The sequence below is a fragment of the Anomaloglossus baeobatrachus genome, chromosome 7 (assembly GCF_048569485.1).
Source record: "Anomaloglossus baeobatrachus isolate aAnoBae1 chromosome 7, aAnoBae1.hap1, whole genome shotgun sequence".
Lineage (NCBI taxonomy): Eukaryota > Metazoa > Chordata > Amphibia > Anura > Aromobatidae > Anomaloglossus > Anomaloglossus baeobatrachus.
This window is the reverse complement of record NC_134359.1, coordinates 185,238,328-185,257,708: the sequence shown is the minus strand read 5'-3', so window position 1 is coordinate 185,257,708 and position 19,381 is coordinate 185,238,328. Positions and strand designations below refer to the sequence as shown.

The 19,381-nt window shown below is 44.3% G+C and overlaps 1 protein-coding gene across 1 annotated transcript in view; it reads right to left on the bottom strand.

Moving 5' to 3' along the window:
- Positions 1–19,381, bottom strand: part of DNAH7 (dynein axonemal heavy chain 7) — an 880,767-nt gene that overhangs the window by 604,187 nt on the left and 257,199 nt on the right. The window contains exons 21-22 of the mRNA XM_075317837.1: positions 18,348–18,488; positions 18,025–18,237 (exon numbers count right to left, since the gene is read on the bottom strand). Coding sequence (XP_075173952.1) covers positions 18,025–18,237; positions 18,348–18,488 — 354 coding nt within the window. The remainder of the gene's footprint in view (positions 1–18,024; positions 18,238–18,347; positions 18,489–19,381) is intronic.

Below are 19,381 nucleotides of genomic sequence, written 5' to 3'. Positions count from 1 at the left end.
ATAATTTAAAAAATCGACGTGCGGTTCCCCTCAATTTTGATACCCAGCCAAGATAAAGCCCAACAGCTGGGGCTGGTATTCTGAGGCTGGGAAGGTCCAGCCTAAAATATCAGCCTCCAGCTGCCCAGAATTGTTGCATCCATATTAGATATCACAATCCCGGTGCTTTACCCTGCTCTTCCTGATTGCCCTGGTACGGTGGCAATCGGGGTAATAAGAAGTTAAATGGCAGCCAACAGCAGCCACGAAGTCCTGGATTAGCAATGGCAGGCGTCTATGACCCCCCCCATCACTAATCTGTAAGTAAAAGTACATAAATACAGACACCAAAAAATACTTTATTTAGAATAAAATACAAAAAAACACCTTATTTCACTACTTTATTAACCCCAAAACACCCTGAGGTTCGACATAATCCACATGAGGTCCCACGGCGATTCAGCTCTGCTACATCTAAACCTCACAGCAAGCGCCATAGAACATGACTGCCCGGTGTGAGCTCCAGAGAATGAATGAACCACATCGATGAGCGGTGATGTCACTCCAGTAATTTGCAGTCACATCACAGGTAACCTGACCTCAGAGGACCTCTGATGACCTGATTAAACTCAGTGAACTCACCTGCATCTCCTGGCAGAAAAACACGTTGTTTTTTTTGCCAAGAGATGCAGATTTGGTGATTTTAACACCATATTCCTGTATCCATTCTACACCTCTTCGCAAAAAATCGCATCACTACCGCATCTTACCTCATTCGGTTTTGATGCGTTTTTTTTCCAGGAGGTGTAGATTGGGTGAATGAATAATGTCAAAATTTAATCGCCAAATTTGCATCACTTGGCCCAAAAATGCAAAAAAAAAATAAAATTCTGACAGGAGGTGCAAATATGGTGCTGAGATATGGTGCAGACCATTTCAGCATCAAAAGTGTACCTCCTAACAGAAAGCTGTAGCAAAAATATAGAACCTACTGTATATAGAATGTATCAGGGGTTACAAACCCTGACATCAGTGGCCAGCTCCTGCAGCTATACAGAGTACATAGAACATACCAGGGAGAACCCCCGAGATCAGCGGCGCCAGCTCCTTTAGTCATACACTCAGTATATAGAACATATCAAAGAGGTACAGACCCCCGAGATCAGCAGCGCCAGTTGCTGCAGTTATACACTCAGTATATAGAATATATTAGGGAGGTACAGACACTCGAGATCAGCAGCACCAGCTCCTACAGTTATACACTCAGTATATACAGGTGCATCTCAATAAATTAGTTCATAAAAAAGTTAATTTCAGTAATTCAATACAAAAAGAAAAATACATACTGTATATTATATAGAGTCATAACAAACAGAGTGATCTATTTCAAGTGTTTATTTCTGTTAATGTTGATTATTATGGCTTACAGCCAATGAAAACCCAAAAGTCATTATTAGAGTTGAGCGCGGTTCGCGGTTCTCCAGTTCGCGGTTCGAGTGATTTTGGGGGCTGTTCTAGATCGAACTAGAACTCGAGCTTTTTGCTAAAGTTCGATAGTTCTAGTTACGTTCGAGAACGGTTCTAGCAGCAAAAAGCAGGGCTTTTTACAGTTACAGTGTGCAGGAGCCATCGCTGGCAGCCTGCCAGAAGCTGGTAACCAAGATAAACATCGGATATCCAAGCAAAGCGCTTTGGTTAGTAACCCGATATTTATCCTAGTTACGTGTGCAGGAAGCCGACACTTCCCCGCTTAGCTCGCTCCGCCCCCTCCTGCACGCGGCATGTACACATACATACACACACACACACACTCACACTCACCTGTCCCCAGCCATGCAGTCCACGACACTGACGTCCTCAGCGCCACTTGACTCCGCTAGGCTCCACCCACTTCGCACTCCGCCGACAGCACACATGGCTCCGCCCACCTGGCACTCTGCACACATGGTCCCGCTAGGCTCCGCCCACCTGACACTCTGCACACATGGTCCCGCTAGGCTCCGCCCACCTGGCACTCTGCACACATTACCCCGCTAGGCTCCGCCCACCTGGCACTCTGCACACATGGTCCTGCTAGGCTCCGCCCACCTGGCACTCTGCACACATGGTCCCGCTAGGCTCCGCCCACCTGGCACTCTGCACACATGGTCCCGCTAGGCTCCGCCCACCTGACACTCTGCACACATGGTCCCGCTAGGCTCCGCCCACCTAGCACTCTGCACACATTACCCCGCTAGGCTCCGCCCACCTGGCACTCTGCACACATGGTCCCGCTAGGCTCCGCCCACCTGGCACTCTGCACACATTACCCCGCTAGGCTCCGCCTACCTGGCACTCTGCACACATGGTCCCGCTAGGCTCCGCCCACCTGGCACTCTGCACACATGGTCCCGCTAGGCTCCGCCCACCTGGCACTCTGCACACATTTCCCCGCTAGGCTCCACCCACCTGGCACTCTGCACACCTGCCACTCTGCACACATGGTCCCGCTAGGCTCCGCCCACCTGGCACTCTGCACACATTTCCCCGCTAGGCTCCGACCACCTGGCACTCTGCACACATTTCCCCGCTAGGCTCCGCCCACCTGGCACTCTGTACGCCTGGCACTCTGCACACATGGTCCCGCTAGGCTCCGCCCACCTGGCACTCTGCACACCTGGCACTCTGCACACATTATCCCGCTGGGCTCCACCCACCTGGCACTCTGCACACCTGGCACTCTGCACACATGGTCCCGCTAGGCTCCGCCCACCTGGCACTCTGCACACCTGGCACTCTGCACACATTACCCCGCTAGGCTCCGCCCACCTGGCACTCTGCACACCTGGCACTCTGCACACATTACCCAGCTAGGCTCCGCCCACCTGGCACTCTGCACACATTACCCCGCTAGGCTCCGCCCACCTGGCACTCTGCACACATGGTCCCGCTCGGCTTACCTGCGGTGATGAAGTCCCGACCTCAGCGCTGTCACTGTCCTCCATGGCCGCTGCTTGTCACATCACCTTCTCTCGCTTCCGACCCGAGACTGACTAGCGGTGACGTCACGGGCCTCTCGCGATACTTGGCTGTGAAGGTCATTGAACTCAGTGACAGGTGCTGTCAGCAGTGCAGGAGATCAGCGCAGGTAATGTACCTCGCTCCTGACAGCAGCACTTGTCATCCCCTGCAGTGACCTGGGCTGACCCATTGATGTTAGCTCAAGTTACTGCATTGCTCTGCCAGCCAATGGGGAACATCCTGCTCTTCATTGACTGGGACAGTGTGGATCGTCATGGCAACCCCTTGGATTACACCAGACCTGGATTTGTTTTTCTTTCTAATAAATTGGTTAAAGAGGGAATGTATTGGGGAGTGTTTTTTCAAATAAAAATGTGTTTGTCGTCTATTTTTTTTTATTACTGACTGGGTTGGTGATGTCGGGTATCTGATAGACGCCTGACCTCACAAACCCCAGGGCTTGGTGCCAGGTGACATTACACATCTGGTATTAACCCCATATACTACCCCGTTTGCCACCGCACCAGGGCACAAGATGAGCTGGGGCGAAGCACTAGGATTGGCGCATCTAATGGATGCGCCACTTCTGGGGCGGCTGCGGCCTGCTATTTTTAGGCTGGGGAGAGTCCAATAACCATGGACCTCCCAAGTCTGAGAATATCAGACCCCAGCTGTCTGCTTTACCTTGGCTGGTGATCCAATTTTGGGGGGACCCCTATGTGTTTTTTTTTTTTAATTATTTATTTAATTTATAATAACAGCGTGGGGTGCCTCAGTTTTGGATTACCAGCCAAGGTGAACCTGCCAGCTGTGGTCTGCAGGCTGCAGCCGTCTGCTTTACCCTAGCTGGCTACAAAAATAGGGGAAACCCTACGTCATTTTTTTTTCATTTTTTGGCTAAATACAAAGCTAAGCACCCCTTAGTGCCACATGAAAGGCACCAAAGGGTGCAAAATTACAAAATGTAGGAGAGTGGGACATTATGTGTCTTTCTGCCATTATAATGACAGAAAAGACTAATATGAAGTGTACAAGCACAGGAAAATCACCAGAGAGCTCTACGCTGTGAAAAGCAGTAGAAAATGGCACTGGAGTGAACATGTGACCGTCTCATGCAGGTTGAAGCTATGGATCCTGGGTAAATTTATGTATTTTCCCTCCTTCAGTTTTTTTGCAGTACACAAAAAAAACGGAAGGCACACGGATGACAAACAGATGACATACGGACCGTCTACGGAACGGAAACGGATGCCACACGGATGCACCCGTGAAAAAACGGACTGTTTTTTGCAGACCACAAAAATGGATCGGTCGTGTTAATGTAGCCTTATTCTGACCTGCCGTTTATAAACAGCAGGCAGAAATAAGTGAATAACGCCCCCCAGCATCAGAAAATCTCCGGGGTTTCAGGGCTAGCTGAGACCCTGGAGATCATGATTCAGGACGGTTTTTCCGGTCCCCGCTCACGTGATCACAGGTATACACCGTACACCGATGATCACGTTACAGTAAATGACAGTGTCGGTAAAAAATGATTTATCTCCCATCTGGCATGAACAAACATGATAAATCTCCTCCCCGGTCCCCTCCAGTCCCCCGGTGTCGCCAAAGTGCCCCCCCCTGATGCCCTCCCAGAAATCCAAGATGGCCGCGCGCACAGCAGCGCGCCGGCCGCATTCACCCTACTCCTCTGATTTCTGTCTCATGTGCCATGACACATGCGACAGAAAACTCCTCCCCAGGCCCTGCCAGGTCACCCCCTATAACCCCACCGGTGGTCCCCGATGTCCCACGGTACCTGTGCAGCATTGATCCCCCCACAGCCCTCTCCTTCACAATAGATGGTGACGCATGCACAGAGCGGCTGTCAGCTCAGCTTCCTGTGTTCAGACACAGTGAGTGGTGGTTATGCATCTGTAAGCTAAATGGGCGGCACGGTGGCTCAGTGGTTAGCACTGCAGTCAATTCCCACCAAGGACACCATCTGCAAGGAGTTTGTATGTTCTCCCCATGTTTGCGTGGGTTTCCTCCGGGTACTCCGGTTTCCTCCCACACTCCAAAGACATACAGCGCTATGGAATTAATAACGCTATATAAATGAATAAATTATTATTATTACTGCAATGCCCTGCTCATGAGGTAAGGAACATAATTGATCAGGAGAGCTATATACTACATTTCCAAATGGAGGGATTTGCATTTATAGTTTCCCTGCTGAACGACTACCAAACATGAGAGTCCGTTATACGCCACAAGAAAACACATCTAAATAGCGAGCTCTGTTGTTAAGTATTCATTCAGCTGGATAACTGGACTTAAAGGGGTATTCCATCTCCAAGATCCTATCCCCAATATATAGTAGGTGGAATAGCAATAATATCAGCAAATACCAATATTTGGAAATGTAGAATAGTTCTCCTGATTAGGCATGCCCTTACCTCATGAGCAGGGCATTGCAGCTTTGGTAGCAACCATTACGACATGGACTCTGCTGCTGTGGACCCAGGGAGAGTGAGTGCAGATTCATTGCACCCACACTCCTCACATGAAGTGTCTGCACTCCTAGAAAATGGGGGATACGTTCCCTGAGTGTCTCCCCCCCATATTCTAGACGGTCCAGAGTCATCGTGGGACCCCTTTATTTTTTTTCTCACAATAAATTGGTGAAAGAGGGAATGTTTTGGGGACTGTTTTTTCAAATAAATTTCTTTTGTCGATTTTTTTTTTGTTAGTACTGACAGTTTATGATGTTGGGTATCTAATAGACGCCATGACATCAAAAACTGCTGGGCTTGATCTCAGGTGACCTTACAGCTAGTATCAACCCGATTTATTACCCCGTTTGCCACTGCACCAGGGCACGGGATGAGCTGGGGTGAAGCGCCAGGATTGGCGCATCTAGTGGATGCGCCACGTCTGGGGTGCCTGCGGCCTGCTATTTTTAGGCTGTGAAGGCCCAATAACTATGGACCTTCCCACCCTGAGAATACCAGACCACAGCTGTCCGCTTTACCTTGGCTGGTGATCCAATTTGGGGGGGACCCTACTTTTTTTGTGTAATTATTAATATTTATAAAATAATTATAAAAAAAAGAGCCTGGGGGGACCTCACATTGGATCCCCAACCACGGTAAAGCTGCCAGCTGTGGTTTTCAGGCTACAGCCGTCTGCTTTACCCTAGCTGGCTATCAAAAATGGGGGGACCCAACGTCATTTTTTTTTTAACTATTTTTTAAATATAAAATTTAATGGGCTTCCCTGTATTTTGATTGCCAACCAAGGTAACGGCAGGCAGATGGGGGTGGCAACCCATAGCTGTCTGCTTTATCTGCGCTGAGAATCAAAAATACCGCGGAGCGCTACGTCATTTTTTTTAAAGATTTATTTTTACAGCACTGTGATGTCCAGCAATCAAAATACAGGGAAGCCCATTTTGTTTTTAGTTATTTAAATAAATAATTAAAAAAAATATATATGGGCTCCCGCTGCATTTTTTGTATTGCTAGCTAAGGGTAATCCAAGCAGCTACTGGCTGCTAACCCCCACTGCTTGGTGTTACCTTCACTGGCAATGGAAAATTCAGGGAAGCATTTTTTATTTTTTTTGCCAAAAAACTACAAAAAAAGGACGTGAGCTTCGCCATATTTTTGTATGGTAGCCAGGTATAGCAGGCAGGTGCTGGAAGAGTTGGATACAGCGCCAGAAGATGGCGCTTCTATGAAAGTGCCATTTTCTGAGGCGGCTGCAGACTGCAATTCGCAGCAGTGGGGCCCAGAAAGCTCAGGCCAATCTGTGCTGCGGATTCCAATCCCCAGCTGCCTAGTTGTACCTGGCTGGACACAAAAATGGGGCGAAGCCTACGTCATTTGTTTTCTAATTATTTCAAAGAGCTTCCCTTTATTTTTGGTTCCCAGCCGGGTACAAATAGGCAACTGGGGGTTGGGGGCAGCCGTACCTGCTTGCTGTACCTGACTAGCATACAAAAATATGGCGAAGCCCACATAATTTTTTCAGGGGGCAAAAAACTTCTGCATACAGTCCTGGATGGAGTATGCTGAGCCTTGTAGTTCTGCAGCTGCTGTCTGTCTGTATGGAGAAGAGCAGACAGCAGCTGCAGAACTACAAGGCTCAGCATACTCCATCCAGGACTATATGCAGAAGTTTTTTGCCCACCAAAAAAATGACGTGGGCTTCGCCATATTTTTGTATGCTAGCCAGGTACAGCAGGCAGCCACGGGCTGCCTCCAACCCCCAGTTGCCTATTTGTACCCGACTGGAAACCAAAAATATAGGGAAGCCCGTTTTTTTTTAATTATTTCACTTATTTCATGAAATAATTAAAAAACAAATGACGTGGGCTTCGCCCCATTTTTGTATCCAGCTAGGTGCAACTAGGCAGCTGGGGATTGGAATCCGCAGCACAGGTTAGCCCGAGGTTTCTGGGCGCCTCTGCTGCGAATTGCAGTCCGCAGCCGCCCCAGAAAATGGCGCTTTCATAGAAGCGCCATCATCTGGCGCTGTATCCAACTCTTCCAACAGCCCTGAAGCCGGGTGGCTTGCTGGGTAATAATGAGTTAATACTAGCTTTGTTTTACTAGCTAGTATTAAGCCAGAGATTCTTAATGTCAGGCACGTTTGACCCGGCCATTAAGAATCGCCAATAAAGGGTTAAAAAAAAGACACCACACAGAGAAAAAATACTTTAATAGAAATAAATACACAGACACATTAGAGACTCCATCTTTATTACCCCCTGTCAGCCCTCCACGATCCATGGTCTTCTGTCTTTCTCGTTCAACAAATGCAGCTCTGCACCATCACTGCTGCATGGGGGAAGACGCTGCTTCCCGTGCAGCCTTCACTCCGTGAGAGATCAGTGCTGCTGGCTGTTAGCGGTAACAGCGGTAACGCTGACAGACGCGTTACCATAGCAACGGTGCTCCGATCATGTGATTCCCGGAGCCGCGGTTAGCGGTGACGTCACCGCTAACTATGTTGCTATGGCAACGGTGATCTCTGTTAATGACCGGCTGTGTCAGCCGGTCCCTAACAGAGCGGGGAGTCGACCTTGTCCTAGAGCATGTCGCCGGTACACGGCGATACACAAATGTGCACCGTGTACTGGAGAGTGCAATGACAGGACCTAGGACAGGACATGACGTCAAAGCCATGTGACCAGTCTGTAGCCAATGAGATAATAGTCACGTGACTGGTCACATGGCTATTTTGACGACGTCACGGAAGGTCCTGTCAGTGCTGGTTATCGGGAGGACGCAGCGATCATCGGAAGGAATAGTGACAGGAGACAGAGTGCAGGACGCATCGCGGGCACCGGTAATTGTTATGGCAATGTTTATTAACTGTATGTGTACACTTATAATGCGTTTTTATGTGTTTGTGATCGGCTCCCATTATTTCCTATTAGTTCGAGTTCGGTTCGTCGAATGTTCGCCGAACCGAACTCGAACGGGACCTCAGTTCGGCGAACCGAGCTCAAGCCGAACCGCAGCTGGTTCGCTCATCTCTAGTCATTATCTTAGAAAATTAGAATAATTACCACAAAACTCCCATTGAGAATCTATGGGGTATTGTCAAGAGGAAGATGAGCGACACCAGACCCAACAATGCAGAATAGCTGAAGGATACTATCACAGCAACCTGGGTTTCCATAACACCTCAGCAGTGCCACAGGCTGATCGCCTCCATGCCATGTCGCATTGATGCAGTAATTAATGCTAAAGGAGCCCCGACCAAGTATTGAGTGCATTTACTGCACATACTGTTCAGTAGGCCAACATTTCTGAGTTTAACCCTAGAACGCATACCTGGGGCCTCGCAGGCCTGCTAGGTCACTTGTTTTCTATGGTAGAATTCTATGGTTGCGCGTTCTAGGGTTAAAATCATATTTTCAGTTGGTCTTTATATAATATTCTAATTTTCTGAGATAATGACTATTGGGCTTTCATTGGCTGTAAGCCATAATCATCCACATTAACAGAAATAAACACTTGATGATTCTATATATAATATGTGTTTCCCTTTTTGTACTGAATTACAAAAATAAATTCACTTTTTGATAGTATAATTTATTGAGATCCAAAAAAGACGGATTCAGGCGGCACTCAGCGGCATCCAGATGGTAGGTTTAATCAAAATAATTCATACCAAGGGGTACAAGTGGTGGGGGAGGGTGAGGACAAAGTCACAACGCTGGACGACAGCAAGCCGTTTCGCACCTTTTTGCTTCCACGGGTCCAGTCACCTTCCTTCTTTTTTGGATCTTACACATGGTCTACGCCCTAGGACGTGCACCCGGCTCCTATGCCTTCTAGGAAGAAATGAACAGCAGTCTTTCATTCTGGATTAGCGGTGCCCGGTTTTCTCTCATACTTGATAATTTATTGAGATGCACCTGTAGAATGTATCAGGGAGGTACAGACACCTGAGATCAGCGGTGCCAGTTCCTGCAGTTATACACTCAGCATACAGGTGCACTCACATAAGCTGTATGACCCGCACGAGTATCGGATCATATCACCAGGCACGGCCGCACATTCTCCTGACAGGAGCAGGTCGGCTGCATGTATTTTTATGCAGCTGAGATGCTCCTTTCCGGAGAGTATGCGGTCGTGCTAAGTGATGTGATCCGATACTCGTGCGAGTAATACGGCTTGTGTGAGTGCACCCTATAGAATATATCAGGGAGGTACAGACCCCCCCAGATTGGTTGCAGGAAGACACTGTCACACAGGTTGGGGGTGCGTCTGACTGCAACCAATCACAGACTCCAGGCCAGCCGATGGGCGGGGAAAGTAATGCATATGCATGAGTGGCCTAGGAAGTGAAGGAGAGGCTGCAGGAGCAGTGTACAGCTGCGACGGAGCCTTGGTAAGTATGAAGCACTCGCTTTATTCTTATGTTCTTATTATTTTTTTTTCTCAAGTGCCAGATACGGATTGAACACCCGGAATCCCGGGCCCGGCACCTGGGCAACTTTGAAACCGCATAGATCCAGATATTACTACACGCCCCCAATTTTCTAAGTAAATATATTTTTAAAGGTGTTTTTGACATGAATTTCACACCAGATGTTGCTAACAACCCATCTAATCCCCACAGGCAAGTAAATCCAACCATAGATGTCAATAAATCAAGTTATATATAACAATGAAAAATGACACAGAGTACAAGTATTGAACACTCTTACTGAAATGTATTTAATAATTTGTATAAAAGACTTTTTGGTCTTTGTTGGTATACCTCCTGTATGAAGAAACTAGTTTCATGCATTGCTGAAGTGTGATTTTGGCCCATTTTTCTACACAAAAACTCTTTAATCCTGAAGGTTCTGTGGGCACCTTCTATGAACTTTCAGCTTTAGTTCCTTCCATAAATTTTCTATTGGATTCAGATCAGGTGAATGGCTGGACCATTCTAGCAGCTTTATTTTTTTCTCTGAAACCAATTGAGAGTTTTGTTGGCTGTGTGTTTGGGATCATTGGCTTGCTGAAATGTCTACCCTCCTTTCATCTTCATCATGGTAAATGACAGAATATTTTTTATCCAGAATGTCTTGCATGGTGAGTGTGTATACAGACCATGGAGGTTGAAGGCATTACTTTTTGTTTTGTTTGAAACAATTATACCTGCTGATTCCAGGTCTTTCTGTAGCTCGCTACAGGTGGTTCTTGGCTCTTGGACAACTCTTCTCATAATTATTTTCACTCCTCTGTGTGAAATCTTGCAGGTAGCACCTGGTTTTAGCCTGTCTATGGTGAAATGATGTTCTTTCTACTTCTTGAGTATGGCCCCAACAGTACTCACTGGAAACTTTAGTAGCTTAGAAATTCTGTAACCAATGCTATCAGTATGTTTTGTAACAATAAGATTGCAAAAGTCTTGAGACAGCTCACTGGTTTTACCTATCATTAGATGTTTATTGTGTAGGCCCTTGGGAAATATTTTTATTGAACGAGATTATATTTTTCACTAAGTGCCAAGATTGCTTTTTAGTAACTGACAAATTTCAGCTGGTGTCATGCCTCTCCATGGCTTTTTGCAGCTCTCTTTCCTCATGTGTTCAATACTTTTCCCTGCATCACTTATCATTATTGCACATAATTTATGGACATCTATGGTTTGATTTGACTGTATCTTTTTAAGCCTATTACACCTATGAAATAAAAGAAGACCTGTTCTCACATTGCAGCCAGTCGTGTTGGACACTCTCATATGTTATTGAATTTTATTGTATCAGTAAATATTTATGCATCAATCCCACTTTACACAGACCTGACAAACTTAAAAGAGAATTTCTACCAAAACCTACATGAAATGTGTCATTTACTAGCAGGGTGGATTTGATTTAAATCTAACTGATTTAAATCACGATTTAAATCACGATTTAAATCACTAGTCAGTAAGGCTTGATTTAAATCAGTGATTTAAATCAAAGTTTCTACCTTAACTAGTTCTTGCTACTTTAACATGCAAGTAGATGAAGATTTTTAGAATCACTTTTTATATTACTTTTTTCTCCCCAGTTTAATGGGTTAATCATTCATATTTGGACACCACTGTTCTGCTGTACTTAGGAAGGAGAAAAATAATCCTGACCTTAATAACAATTTAAATAAATTTATTCAACTGAAACAATAACAACATTACAGCATAAGTTATTTGCTTAAACAAACATCCATGTTTGTTAACTAATTTGGCTAAACAAAATATATATATATTTTAAGAAACTTAGACTGTCAGCTCAGCCGACACATGAAAAACTTAAATACTACTGTCCCTGCTGTCCTCTGTAGCTCACTTGTCGTCATCTTCATCATCATCTTCTTCTTTGTTCCTATTCATAATCTGGAAAAGAAAAACAAGCTTTCCTGCTTTATTGGGTCCCAACCGATTTCTCAATTTAGAATGAATGAGTCCAAAGGAAGAGAATATTCTTTCAACGCCTGCAGAAGAAGCTACTGCTGTTAAAAGTGAAATCATTACTTGAACAGTCTCTAAATCCAAGCGCTTAAGTGACTTCCACCAGTTTACTGGTTTGACCTTCCTTAAAATATCTTCAGCAAACATATATTTCTTGAATGGTTCCCCCTTAGCTCTGAAGTTTATTATAGTTGGCATTAAAGATGGATGATTGCTGGATACCCATGTCATAGCTAACTCCTCTTCCTCAGCACTTAGGTTTTGACCCTGATATTGGATATTGACAATATTTGCCAAAAAATGAGCTGGAGTCAGTGCTTGTCCCATTCATTTGTTTACTGCTTGTAATTTAATTCTGTCCATGTGTAGTTCTGTTTTTAAGTGTTCACTCAGTTCCTTCCAAATTTCAACAGCATCCGCAATAAAACAGCTATTTTTCTGTATTTTGTTTAAAGCTTGAGAGATGGGTTTCAGGAAGCTCAGCATATGTTCAACATTTCTCTTAAGCCCAATGTTGAGGATTTTGGCCGTGACAGTGCCATCTATTTTATCTCGATTTTCTTCACAAAGTGTCATCAGAATAGGCCAGTTTTTGATATACTGCTCAAAACAGTCCACCACAGAGTTCCATCTAACATCTTGTGGGAGCGTTAGCTTGGTTCCACCCATCCTTTTCAGAGCTGCTGCAGCAAAATGATTATTACGGAAGTATTTAGCAATTTCAACAATGTTAGCCTTTATTTCTGGAACACTTAAGTCTTTGGCTAAGAGGTGCAGCAAATGAGCACTGCAACCATATGTTATTAGCAGCTTTGTATTCCCTCCCTGCTCTTCTAAATCTCTTCTCATCTTGGATACGTTTGCAGCATTGTCAGTGACCAAACTGTGTACTAGACATTTGAATTTTTGTTCACATGTCGTTATAGCTTTTACTGCCACTTCTTGTAAGTATTCTGCTGTGTGTGCATTTCCTGACGTATATGTTTGTGCAAGGAAGACTTTACCTTCTTCTGTTGTTATACAAGCACATACAATAGGATCATTGTGGACATTACTCCACCCATCAATACTTAGGTTAACCATTTTACCCTCCAGAGCTGTTGCACATTGCTCCATTTCTCTGTCATACACTTGATCCAACAGTTTCCCTGCAACATCAGCTCTGCTGCGTGGACTGTATCCTGGTCTCAGTGACTGAACCATATTAATGAAATGTGGGTTCTCAGTCAGACGGAAAGAAGAGTTCGTTGCATAAATAAACTGGGCAATTTTTTCATCAATCAACTCTTTTTCTAATCTGCTAGTTCTTATCACAAACCTATCTATGGTGGTTCCAGGAGGTAAAGGTTTTTTCTTCCTTTTGGGTGATGGTGATATGGGGCTGTGGGTGTCTGATGATGATGCTGCTGCTAATGAAGCACTTATCCTGGATGGATAACTCTGAAACTGTAGAACAGGATGATGGTGAACTTGGAGGTGGATAGTTTCCAGAATCCATGAATTCCCCTAAACAAAAAAAGTCAATGCTGTTATTTTATTGTTTATTATACAATTTCTGCTTATTGTACACAACACATCACTGCCCCTGCCCCAAAAGGAATATTTGTTTTTCTTCATAACTGTACCAAATGACAGTAACATGCAGTAATAATAAGAAATATAATTTTTCTCACACATGACAGTTCAGTCTTTAGAAATAGGATTCAATAAAAATGTTTACCAACCTGAAGATCCTGCCTGTTCAGAAGTGTTTCTTTGGTCATCTTCATCACCGCACTTCTCATGATGTTGCCTCATTCGCGCCACCAGGCCTTGCATCTCTTTGTTGCATCATTTGCATTTTGCACGCATGCCTGCCTTACCGATAGGCGAAGGAGCTTCATTAAAATATTCCCAAACTGGGTCTCTTTTACGGCTTGCTGCCATTATAAGGAAAGAATGTAATAAACCTCAGATCGTACACACAAACAGATCCAGACTTGTCTGTCTGTGGCTATGCTGCAGTATTGTGCTCAAAGTTTCACTTTCATTTTCTTGTCTGCTTGCCCTTCCTCCTCCTCACACTTAGATTCACAGTCTTCTTGTGTTGTGCAGATCTATTCCACTCCAAACAATTAGAAACATATTGTCTAACTTCTTGGACTTGGCACTGAAGGGGTTGATTCTGTATTCATAGGTTTGTAGAACAATAGGATTAAGGTCTTTTTCTCAACTCTGTTCATGTTGTAATATTTTTGCCGTGAAGAAGAGGCTGGGACCTCTGCGGAGTCAAATTCAGTTTTGAGAACTGCGTAAGTAAAGCGAGCGTCTGTGATAATATAGGAGAGAAACTGCCCACTAATCCTACAGAAACCTCTGGAAGAGCATGGCATTGTGAATGTTACACATATACAGCCTTTATTCTACTGAGTTAAACAACTCAGCTTTATCTCATGATGGAAGAACCTTTGGATGGTAAAATATTTTCCTCAAAAAGCAGTTTATTGAAAAAAATCCGATTTAAATAAAAAAATCCGATTTTTTTTATTTTTTAAAAAAAAACATTGATTTTTATCCACCCTGTGTACTAGTAAATTGGAAGTTGCTACTATGATTTTTAGCTTGCTTTGGCAGTTTATAATTTATAAAAACAATTATTTTTGTAAAAGTGACATTGGAAAGTTCAGTCATAAAAATCTGAGATCACATTGGCATTAAAAGTTTCATTATTTTGTTCCACATTAGAAACACAATAAAAGATGTTATGGCAAAGACTGATGCTGTTCAGGCCAAAGTAGAAAAAGTTTGAGAAGCCCTGATCTACAGTATGCCCTCAACTCAACATAGATCCATATAAAGTTTTGTAAAATGTCAATCTTTCAATACAACCATAGTTTTGCAGATTTGGGTATGGCAGCTACCCTAGGTGATAACAGCTGATTGCTGTATTATATACTCGGAGAATTTCATTTAAAAGACAACCTGTAATCTACTAACACAAACAGCTTCCCAATTACAATTACAGAATGCTCCGAGATCAAGTCAAGGAAATTGTCTTATCCGTCTACTGTATACAGGAAATATGTAGCGTTTAATTAGGCTCATAGTAACAAACTAATATCTGTTACTATGAGCCAAGTTTCCAATAGAATGGTTATATAGTTATGACAATAATAAATTTATTTGCAGCTACAGAACATATCCCTGTCATACAAATCTGCAGGAGAGTTGTCTTAGGTGTGGCAAACAAAATGTAAAGGCTATAGCCAATTTAGCAAAACAATACACAAGAGATTTATTTCACAAGTGCATTATCTTGGTCTATGTATTAACTTCAGTTAGTTTTAGAAAAATAAAATGTGCTTTACTTACAGACCTGATTCTCCACAGCTGCTCTCGGTATCTGGTATTGTTTGCAGCACTTATGTCATGTCGGGACACTGCAACCAAAACGGTGCGGCTTTCCAAGCCACAGCAAGTCAATTATTTGCTGTGGAGTTGCAAGTGTCCTCTGTAGGGAGAACACAACGAGAGACCATAGCCCACTGAACCCTGATCGTGGGTATGAGCAGCTGCGGTCTCCTGCATTCTCCTGCGGTGGAGACTTGCGGCTCTGCAGATAATAACCCGCTGCATCCAAGACACAGCGAGTCTTGATCATTTGCCCATACCATAAGAGTATTTGCAAATGTTAAGTATTTGGTGCATGCACCTGTGTCGCCCCCGCATCAGCAGCCGGGCTGCTCGGATCCGGATTAGCGGTGGCTCGAGAGGACTCCGTACCCGGGGGTCGTACGGCTCCTGAAACCAAGGGGGATTATGTACACGGGATGGTGTGGAAAGTTCGTGACGCCACCCGTGGTGCGTGGTAAGGTGGAGTACCACCGCTGCAATTGGGAGTACCCGGTGGCAATGGTGTGGGCAGCCAAGTGTTTAAACCCTCCACGGGTAGGGGGATGCCCCGGGACTCGGTGAACGTGACGGGGATGTGCCGTTGGGACAGTAAGGGTCACTTGTGTACTCACTCAGTCCAATAACGCTGACACCGACAACTGTAGTAAACCAAAGTTAAGGACACCGCTGTCGCTGAGAGGGAGCATGCCTGGGTCCCGTGCCCATTGGTGTTGCCTGTTGGCCTGTGACCTTTTTCCATGGCACCTTGTCTTCTAGTTGGTCCCTTTAGTCTGAAACTAATCGGGTCCCGCTCCCCAGTGTGGCTAACTGGGTGAGCTTGCTCTCAGGGTTCACGCTTGGGATTTTCTGTACCGTGTAGTGGAAAGTCCTATCCCCCTCGCTGCTCTAGTACTTCGATTTTGGAGCGTGTAGAGAACGGATCTTGAAGGCTCTGTCCTCGTCGGGTAAATTGTCAGGATGCCTGAAGCTACTCCCTGACTTAGTGTCCACGTACCCCGTCGTGCCCTGGCCCCTGCCCGGTGATGGCACAAGGCTGCCGGCTGTCCTCCTCGACAGTCCGTGCCCCTTGTTACGATCCCCTGCGACCGGGGTCCAGCTCCTTCCAGGCCCAGACCAATGTCTGTCACCTAGTAGTTCACGGAGCCCAGCTCCTGACCTCTCCTCTTGATAGTCACTGCTTAACTCACTTGTGACGTCTCCTCTTGAGAGTCACTGCTTCACTAACTGTCTCCTGACACTCCTGACCCCCCCTTAACCAACCCCCCAAGTGGGCGACCCTATTCCACTCAGGCTGTCCACTGGTGTGTCTGGTGGGTGTGGTGTAGAGTGTTCCTAGGATTTTGATTAGCTGTTCTTGGCAACACCAATGCTTAGGGACCCTTAACCAAGGAGGAGGTGGATATTGCACAGAGGGGCAGATTGCACAATACCCTGTAACGACCTGATAGACCAGGGAGTCACACACCATTTCACCATTTGCACCAGGCAGGAAAAATGCAGAAGTAAAAATGCATGTTTTTGCGGCTTTTTTTTGTGCAGATTTTTCCCACTTATTAGTATGGGTGAAATCTGCAGCAAAATTGCTGAAAGAATTGACGTGCTGCAGATTTAAACATGCACCAAATCTGCAAAGAGAAAATACTGAACATGTGCATGAGACATCAGGATTCTCGATTACTTTGTTGGCATCAAGAAATCTTTCAGGTTTTGTCTGCACGGAAAAAAACATCAAAAATACAGCGTGTTTACACAGCCTAAGGCCAAGTGCACAAGTTGAGTGTTTGGTGAGTTTTTTACCTCAGTATGTGTAAGCCAAAAAAGGAGTGGAACAATCAAAGGAAAAGTATAGTAGTAGCAAGTAGTAGCACGGGCATCACTTCTGTATTTTATAGCCACTGATGGTTTCGGTTTACAAATACTGAGTAAAAAAGTCACCAAATACTCAGCGTGTCCAGGTGGAGTAACCAACAGCGGGAGCATCGGCAGAGACACTGGATCTGGGGACAGAAAGTAAAAAACAGCTGCTATTTTTAAAACAATCTGTAATCAGGAGACAAGGGATTCCTGAAATCGGAAAACCCCTTTAATGCCAAAGATTTTAAGTTTTACAATTAAAGCTCAAATGGCTTTTCTAAATGGGCACAAATTTCCCATCATATAATGTGTTTCTGTGTAAACAAAAATAAATATATTCACTTAAAAACAATGCTCGATAGAAGTTATGAAAAAGAAGAAGCAATTATTTTAAATGAAGTGTGTCTCCATTAATGACTGAATGTCGGGCTGTGTAAATAACAGAAAATGTGTTTTCTGCACATCATTTTTTCTAGGCTTTCATCATCTATATTTAAACGCTGCGTTCAAATTAAGGAGCGATCGCAGATGAGCTCTGCAGTCAAGCACAATGACTTTACAAATAAATATCAAACCATATTTGCACATAATAAAGAATTGTGACAAGAGAAACAAAGTGCCATTTGAAGGTAATTTAGCTTAATTATTTTTTTAATTGGTTTCCTCTGTAATCTAAAGTAAAACTGTATTTTCAGTTCTGGAAAATAATCATTCCAGTGATCAAGAGCTAGCTTTTTTTTCAGTACTTGATATTCAGCATTTTGCGATTGCAAAAGGATCATTACACACGACAAGCATCAAGATTATTATTTAACTGGAATTATAAAAAAAGAATGCAGAAGAAAATCTTCATCTTACCTCCCAGTAGTATCGCAGTTGGCTTAACCATTCAAAGTCATTTTCATCACTAACTTGTTTCTTAACTAGAGCTGTAAGAACATCCCTGGCATGGACGTCCAGGACCACGAGTGCCCCGAGAGTCACCCGGTTCTGCTTCGATAATGTTCCACGCACCAGGGCCACAATGTCGTCAATTTGTTTATTATTTTGTTCCAGGTAATCTTCAAGTGCCTAAAACCATTGAGGTAAAAGCATCATGACATAGACAACAACCTCTGGATTTATTCATGCGACATCACGACAACCATGTGGCGGCTGTGAATAATTTCTGCCATACATACCTTCTGGCCTTGCCTTATAGACAGCTGAACATCAGTTGTCCAGAAACACTGTGATACACACAGTACAGTCTGTCCTGGCCATTCCCTTACCCAGTCAATACGTGTTGTTTTAGGATAGGCTTCGATAGCTTCACCAATCACCTTAAAAATAGATTCACATCATACAAAAGTATTCAATGTCATCACCGACATACAATACTCATGGTTTATGCATGAAAACACGTAGGGAGTAATTTTGACTCTTTTTGTAAATGCACTGCATTGCTTATCTTGTACTGATCCTGAGTTATAACCTATATAATAATCCTACCTTCACAATTTTTCTGTCTGCATTTCGAATGAGAAAACAATCTAACCAAAAAAACACAAAACTCCGGGGGGCACTTACATTGGCCAGTAATAGGGAACGAGTGATCACAGGAGCGCTCGTTTCTAGATTATCATCCAATGCAAACAGGCTGCTAAACTAATGACAAGCTTTTCAACATTGTTTTTGCATAAATCATACTACTAATGTGTATCTGTGAAAACTACATATGCTAGAAAACACACAGAAGAATACACTTACTAGAAAGAAAATTACCAGAACAAACTTTGTGCAGACAGTGAAAAAACAGAGGATGCTGGGAATATTAATCTCTGAAGCCTGCACAATTGTGAGTGCAACTCTGGGCTACACGATAAAGTGTAAATCTATACTGAATACTCTTTGTCAATAAGCAATCAATGGGGAAATGATGTGCTGAATGACTGATGAGTGCTGCTACATCACAGGAACAGATGGCCCTGAGTCATCAAGACTATCGATTTTCTTGCTGTCTTGATGAGGAGGCGTGGTGGATGCTCCTGATTAATGAAGATGTGCACACCTATTTGGGAATCACGAGTGTCTGGTGAGCGGCATGTGAGTCCATGCGCTATAACAGAAATCTTACTCCAGTCTAACTCTATTAGACAAGCTGTGCGGTCCCACCCCTGCCACTCCCCCATCTCTCCCCAGCTCTGTTCATTTTGAAGGTGCAGGGAAAAACTGG